The sequence below is a fragment of the Marmota marmota genome, unplaced genomic scaffold (assembly GCF_001458135.2).
Source record: "Marmota marmota marmota unplaced genomic scaffold, marMar, whole genome shotgun sequence".
NCBI classification, from domain to species: domain Eukaryota; kingdom Metazoa; phylum Chordata; class Mammalia; order Rodentia; family Sciuridae; genus Marmota; species Marmota marmota.
Genome location: NW_026000079.1, coordinates 1,836,058 through 1,843,695, shown reverse-complemented (window position 1 = coordinate 1,843,695; position 7,638 = coordinate 1,836,058). Strand labels below are relative to the sequence as shown.

Sequence of the window (7,638 nt, the reverse complement as noted above, 5' to 3'; positions counted from 1 at the left end):
GGCTTGTGCGTGTTTTCCCCTGCGCACTGCGTCCCTCTTGGCTTTCCCCCGCCCTCTGACTTCGTAGGTGCTCCGCCCCCGTGCGGCTCGGTGACAGACGTTCTGCCGGGCCCAATCGGAGGCGTCCCGTGAGGAAGCACCCAATCGGGGGCCCAGGTGGGTGGGGCGGCAGGACCAGTTCGCTTTGGCGGTTCGACTTCAACATGGCGGAAGCCGGTAGCGCCCATCTGGCTGCGGATGAGGAAAAAAGGTCTGAGGGGTCGTCTTCCGAGTCCGTATCACCCGGCACTACCATTTCGCGGGTGAAGCTCCTTGACACCACGGTGGACACTTTTCTCCAGAAGCTGGTCACCGCCGGGAGGTAAGGTGGAGCAGCAGTTCCGAGCTTGGTCCTCGCCTGAGTGCAATTCCCGCCGTTTCGGGCGGGCGGAGGGTGGGCGGCGCGGGCTCCCGGGCGGGGCGAGGCGGCCGCGCTGGTGCTGCCCCGTCCGCTCCCGAGCCGGGAGGAGTCGGGTGACGTTTACCACCCGAGGTGACCTGCCGTGGGCTGCACAAGCAGCTGCTCCTTCCGCCGGAGAGCCCGGTTTTGTCCACAAGCGGCTCAAAGGAAGATGGCCTTTGCCGCTAGATGGGGTTCGAGCCCCGGCTCCAGCTGAGCCGGGCTCAGCGGCCCACTGTCCCCTGGTTCCTCAGCGATCGGCGACCGCGCTGCCTCGGACTGAGCGCCCCGGACGGCGCCGGCCGCGGAGGAATCACCGGGTAGAGGACCCGACGTGCCGCGCAACCGAACCTTGTCCGCCTGGGCCTCGGCCTCGTGTGGACAGTACTGGACGCTTTAAAGGGAGGCTGTGCCCTGACGCCCCGCCCCTGCACTGCGGCGCCGAGCCGGTTCCCAGCTCCCCGGAGCAGGGCCTGGCCTCGTCCCCTCCGTCCGGCTCTGGCCGCACCAGTCCTGTTCACGGGCCTCACGTTTTGGGCCTGGGCTTGGTGGCCTGTACTTGTCCCGGCTACTCAGGAGGCCCACACAGGAGGCTCACAGGGCCCCAGGAGTTCAGCCCCGCCCTGGGCAGCAGTGAGACCCCAAGCCCATCTCCAGGACAGATGGTCTCCCTCCTCCGCTGTTCAGGACTCACTGCTCCTGGGTGGCTCTGCGGGTGTCCCCGCTCAACCCAGCGTCCGGAAGCGCCTCCTCTGTGGGTACCAGGTACACGGTAGAGCAGTCACGACCTCCGCCTGGGTTTACATGCAACAAGTAGAAACATAAAACGAGATGGCCAAAAGCTTGGTAAGATCCCGAACAGGGATAGAGTGAGGGGAGCCTGCTCTGGGGACATCGGACAGTGCAGAAGTGCATAGTCTCTGCTAGTATTCACAAGAGTTCATTGGATCTTTTCATTTCCCTCTCAGTGCTCCTGCAGTCAGGTTCCTGTCTTGTCCATTCTCCCAGAAGTTTCTTCTGGTTTTGGTTGCTAATCAGTACATCAAGTAGAAACTTGAATGTCCAGATGAAGCTAGCTTTTTGAAAAACCAGAAAAAGCAATAAAGGCAAAGGGGTAGCTTCTGCAAAGAGCAGGAGGTGATAGGTAATTTAGGAACTGGCGGGGTATTCCTGGCTGCAGCAAGGAAAAGTAAAGTAAGGAGGCTGGCCAGGCAGGTGGAAACCTTACCAGTCCGGGCATAATTTGCCATAATAATGAATTTGATGAAATAATTTGTAATTATTTTTATGGACCAATAATGGCATACCATCATTTTATGTCCTTTATTTATTTTCCCCTTCTCATTCTTGCCCTCTTCTTTCCTCAAAGGCTCACTTTTGTTGGCTATGTGTTCTTCATTTACTCATGATACAAATATTTATTGACTATCAGCAGCATCTCAGGCTCTGTTCTAGTTGCTGGATATATAGCAGTAATAGAGATGAACAGGGTCCCCACCCTCCTGGAATGGACATTCCTCCTGGAATGTATATATCAGGGAAAAGGGATACAGAGCAATGAGGAAAGGGGTCAGGGTAAAACTATGGTGGGTTTTTGTTTTGTTTTGTTTTTGGTGCTGGGATCAAATCCAGGTCCTCACATATGCACAGCACCCTCTCTACCATTTTAAGCTACATTCCTGGCCCGGTATGTTGTCCTTTTTGTCTGTGTATGTTTTAAATTTATATGAATGATATTGTGGGTTTTTTTCCCCACACATATTATTTTAAAGTCCCAACCATGTCTGTAAATACCTAGGGTTTGTAGCTTCCCAGTGCTAGTTGTCCTCCCATGGTGTACACCTCCCACTTACCTATTCCTTATTATAGGCACCTGGTTGTCTGTAAATCCCTCCTCCACAAATGATGGCAAATCACCTTGTCTATCCCTCTTGGACTAGTGCTAGGATTTCTCTGAGATATATAAATACCTGTGTTTTGTCTGACTGCTTTCCAGAAAAGATGTTCCTGTCCTCCACATCCTTACCATCACTGGGCATCCACCATTTTCATATTTATCATTCTGACAGGTGTAAAACCAGGGTATCTCTTTTTTTTTTTTTTTTGTGGTGCTGGGGATTGAACCCAGGGTCTTACATGCTAGGCAAGCACTCTACCAACTGAGCTATATCCCCAGCCCCAGGGTATCTCATTGTTATATTTTGCATAACTCTGACAGGGTCTTGCTAAGCTGCTTAGGGCCTAAGTTGCTGAGGCTGTCCTTGAACTTGTGATCCTCTGCCTTAGTCTCCTGAGTCTCTAGGATCACAGGCATATGCCACCTTGCTCAGCTCCAGTGTTTTTTTTTTTTTTAAATCAACCCAAATAACCCAAATGACAAACAGAGGAGGATTACATAGACTTTTTTTTTTTTTTTTTTTACCAGGGATGGAACCCGGGGTGCTTAACCACTGAGCCAAAATCCCCAGCCCTTATTATTTTTTGTTTAGAGACAGGGTCTTGCTAAGTTACTTAGAGCCTTGCTAGTTGCTGAGGCTGGCTTTAAACTTGGAATCCTCCTACCTCAGCCCCCCTAACCTCTGGGATTATAAATGTTCACCACTGTGCTGGGCACATAAATTTGATATATATTTTTTTTTTGACAAGATCTGGTTTGCTTTAGTATATTGAACATCTTTCTAAAATAAACTATGAGAAAGCCATTCTAATTCAATGGAAGAGATGCTGAAGGATTCAAGATTAACATCCATTATGAGCAATGTGAAACGGAGGGAAAGATCCATGAATTGTGCTCGTAGAATTCTGCCCCCATGGGAGACGGAAGGGTCAAGCGGAAAGCCATCAGTGGGAAAGATAAAGAAAGATGGGCTCTCAGAGCAGGGGTTTCTGTCTAGAAGCTGTTCTTTGCTCACTGTGTTAATTTTTTCTCCCAGCCTCCTCAGGCTGATAAAGATGGGGTAGATGGTGTTTGCTGTAGTAGAGAAAGAAAGTGGCGGGCTGAACCCAGGGGTAGTGCTGAAAAGCTTCCCGCGTCACACTTGGCTCAGGCTTCTCCAGGGAAGATGGACAGAGGGAAAGGAGGTGCTGGCACCAAGCGAGGGTTCAGTGCAGGGCTCTGGAAAGTTCAGAGGAGCTGGAGACCCAGGTAGCAGGACACGCCTGGATAGCAAAGAGAGAGTCTGCAATGCTCATACAAGGGACAGCAGTCCAAACCCTATCATGCATAAGCAGATGGAGTCTGACAAAGACTTGCCTTAACCTGTCTCCCATGTGAGACTGACCTAGCCCTATTAAGCCCTTGGTGGGCAGCCTGGGAGAGCGGGGGTCAGGATAGCCCCATGTTGGACAAGACACTATGGGAGCAGACCCCATGTGGTTTCTGGCTCATCTCCATCTCTCAAAGCTTTTGGACATGCACACAGTTGGAGGGGGTCTCACGGGCAGAGAACTTTGGAAAGCTCCCTCTAGTGAGACTGGGCAGGGGTGGCAGGGTGGGGATGGGGACTGCCTTGAGAAAGCAGCTGAGGAATGGAGGGATGGGATTTTCCAGAGACTTCAGAGATGATGCCTGATCTGATAGGAACCATGATTCAATGCTCTGACTTGGGGCTAATTTGCTGAATGAGGTAGTTCCATCCTGACCTCTCTGGGCAGGGTTGGTCAGGGAAGACAGAAAACAGGCCTTCCCAAGACCCATGGGAATGAAAAGTGGCCAAGAAAAGCCAGATTTGGGCTCCCAGAATGCAATGAGAAAAATAGAGAAAGGGCCATAAAGGATTCTAGGTGCAGGCTGAGCTGACGGCGCCTTCTATCCATGATTCTGTTCTTAACATTGGCTTAGAGGCAGAGACAGCCCTTCCCTGATCTTCCAAAGCCCCGGAGATAAAGGGACCAGCTGGAGGATGGGCTTTGGGGCATCCAAGGGCACAAGTATGTGACAGCCACCCCTATGGAACTCAGCAGGGACCACAAAGTTCCAGCCTCAGTTTGTTCTCAGAGCAACAAGCACGTCACGGGGTTTGGAGGGGCTTCAGTCTTGGAGACAAGGGCGGGGTTGCAGGTCTGTCTTCTTGGCCTGGGAATATTTGGGATTCCCCAGCTGAGCCATCCAGATCACCCTTCTGGAATTGCCAGCTCTCTCCTCTCCTCAGTGGACAGGAGAGTGGGTGGGAGGGCAGCTTCACCCAGCGGGAGCCACCATCCCCTCTCCATGGGACCCCCAACCCCTCTTCTGGGCAGGACCCCCGGGGCCGCATAGGCGTGTCTAGATCTTCATCTCCACAGGGCGAATGTTGCCAATTTTGTGCTCTCTGACCCACAGCTCTCTGTCTTTGGCTGGGTCCACTTTTCAAAGCAGTTGGTCCACAGGCTCTACTGTGCTTTGGTTGAACATGTCTGTCTCATGCCGCAGCTGTGTGTACTGACACAGATGTTGCCGGATCATCTCCAGCCGCTCCAGCTCCAAAGTGGTGGTCACCATCTCTTCAAACCACTTGGACTGGGCCTGGTTGTAGAGGTCCACACAGCGCATGAGGTCATCGCCAGCCTGTGTGGACTTTCTCTGGGCCTTCTTGATGTCCTCCTCTGTCTTGTTGCTCAGCTTGATCTCCAGTTGCTGGGTCTTCATCTCCAGGTCTCTCTGCCGCTCTGTGAGGGCTTTCCGGGCCTTCTCCACCGATGTGTGGCGGCTGGCGAGCTGCTTGCGAAGGTCAGCGATATGGTGGACACACTTTTTCATGTCTTTCTTGAAGTTCTCACGAAAGTTCATTAGGGGCTTCTCTACCTCGATGTGAGGCTTGGCGGAGAACTTGAGATGAACTTCTGCTTCATCTGCCAGACTCTTCTTCACCTGGGCCCAGGCTTCTCCCAAGGAGCCTTCCTCCTGTGCATCCAAGGAGTTCTGAGAGAGCTTAGCCAAGTTCTTTGCATATTCTTCTTCAATCTTTATCCTCTCTCGGACGAATTCAGACATTTCTTTCTGCGTTTGTTTGCCTTTCAGTTGCTTTTGGAGCAGTAGTTCGAACCCAGCCACTGTGCCATTGCCTTGGGGGTCCTTCTTATCAGCCCAAAAGTAGTCACAGTAGCTCCACTCGGTTGGCTTTAGCAGTTGCTGTTCAGGCATGGTGTCTGGGTGAGGGAATGTCACGCAATTTATCATCTTTGTGGGGTCAACTTTATTTTCAAGATTATATATTTTGTCTTCATTGCCTGAGGTTCTATCTTCCAAATGGTCTTGTCTGTGGGTGATACTTTCCATTGAACTTAAAAGTTGGTTTAGTGATTCCTTCACTTCAAGGATTTCTTCTTTATTTCTTTTCAAGACCTCTAATATATCTTTACAGAAGTGATCTTTCATCTCCTGAAGCGAATCTGTTATTTTACTGCTTAACTCCTGTGCCTGCTCTCTTATATAATTCTTTAAGTCGTAGAACAGTTTTACTAATACATCCTCAACTCCTTCTCTGACATTTCTTCGATGGATTCTCTTATGGGAGCAGCTTGGTTTGTTTGGAGCACTTTATTCCCTTGTTTTTTCATTTTGTTTGTGTGTCTTCCCATCTAGCCGTGTGGATCTGAGGCAGGATAGTTTCTACTCTGTAGATTTGAAGTGTCCCTGAAGGTTTCCAGAAACTCACAGATCCAGGCTCCGGTTTCTGTAGGCTCTGCCACACTGCAGGACCCAGAAGGCTCACTGACCGAGGATGATGGATGAACTCCTGGAGAGAGTGAAGGGAGTGAACTTCCGTTCCAGTTTACCCGCCCTCCTGCCCAGCCCTAAATATAAATTTGATACAGTAATTTTGATAGAGTAACTCTCAGCCATAAGGATTAATAATAAGATTGCTAACCAAGCCTGGTGGCATATACCTGTTATCCTACTTATTTGTGGGGCTGAGACATGAGGATTATAGGTTCAAGGCCAACCTGGTTAACTTAGTGAGACCCTGTCTCAAAATAAAATAAGCAGTTCATTAGTAGATAGTACTTTCCTAGCATGTGCAGAGGCCCTAGGTTCAACCTTCAGTTAAAAAAAACAAAAATCAGTAACAAAGATAATGCAGTCCAAATCTGAAAACAGTTGCTAGTCAGATGTCCTTTTAGAAGTTTTTCTGTGCAAGGTAGCAGGAGCCTTTGTGCCATCTGTGGTTCTGCCAGTCTTTTGTGATAGTTTTGTTATCAGACATAACTAGAAGATTCCTTCTTTAACCTTTAATTTTTATGTATTGTTATTGTTAGGGCCTTATAAAAATAATTCCATTTTTATTCTAACAGTCTTCAAATCTTCTATTATCTATTTTATTATTTTATTCTTTTCTTTAAATCATTGTCTGGATTAAGGTATAAGATGGTAGTCTCAAGCCAGTCTACTTTTTCTAGTTTCCCCCCAAATGATCAACTAAAGAGTTCATTCCATTGCTTGATGTTAGATGTTTGCCTCCCAATCTACTGTGTCCTGGGTCTCTTTTTCACCCCACTGATCCATTTGCTTGTGTCTTGCCACTGCATATGGTTCCCCACTCCTCCTGGTACTATGGGTTGAACCCAGCAGTGCTCTATCTCTGAGTTAGGTCTGCAGCACTTTTTAAATTTTATTTTGAGATAGGATCTCACTAAGTTGCCCTTGAACTTGGGATCCTTCTTCCTCCTCCTCCTAAGTAATGGGAATTATAGGTATGTAGCACAGTATGGCTTCTTAAAACCAGGCCCTTGCAGGAAACCTTATGTCTAATACAGCAAGTCCCCTCTGTTCTCTTTAACATTGGGCCTTCTAGTTAAGAATCTTGATTGATTGATTGATTGATTGATTTTTGCCTAAACTTTAGAATGAGGGCTGGGGTTGTGGCTCAGTGGTAGAGCGCTTGCCTAGCAAGTGTGAGACACTGGGTTCATTTCTGAGCACTGCATATAAATAAATAAATAAATAAAAATAAAGGTCCTTAACACCCACTCATTTTTTTTTTACTTAAAAATGAATTTTTTGTTTTCTCAAAACATTCAGCTGGTTGAGCACAGTGGCACACACCTATGATCCTAGTTACTCAGGAAGCTGAAGCAGGGGGAGTGCAAGTTTGAGGCCTACCTGGGGTCTCAAAATAAAATAAGCAGTTCATTAGGGGCTTCTCTACCTCGATGTGAGGCTTGGCGGAGAACTTGAGATGAACTTCTGCTTCATCTGCCAGACTCTTCTTCACCTGGGC

General features: G+C 48.8%; 1 protein-coding gene across 1 annotated transcript in view; it reads left to right on the top strand.

Moving 5' to 3' along the window:
* The first annotated feature begins 164 nt into the window (after window positions 1–164).
* Pmf1 (polyamine modulated factor 1) overlaps window positions 165–7,638 on the top strand; it is a 24,565-nt gene continuing 17,091 nt past the window's right edge. The window contains exon 1 of the mRNA XM_015502731.2: window positions 165–361. Coding sequence (XP_015358217.1) covers window positions 204–361 — 158 coding nt within the window. The 5' untranslated portion in view covers window positions 165–203. The remainder of the gene's footprint in view (window positions 362–7,638) is intronic.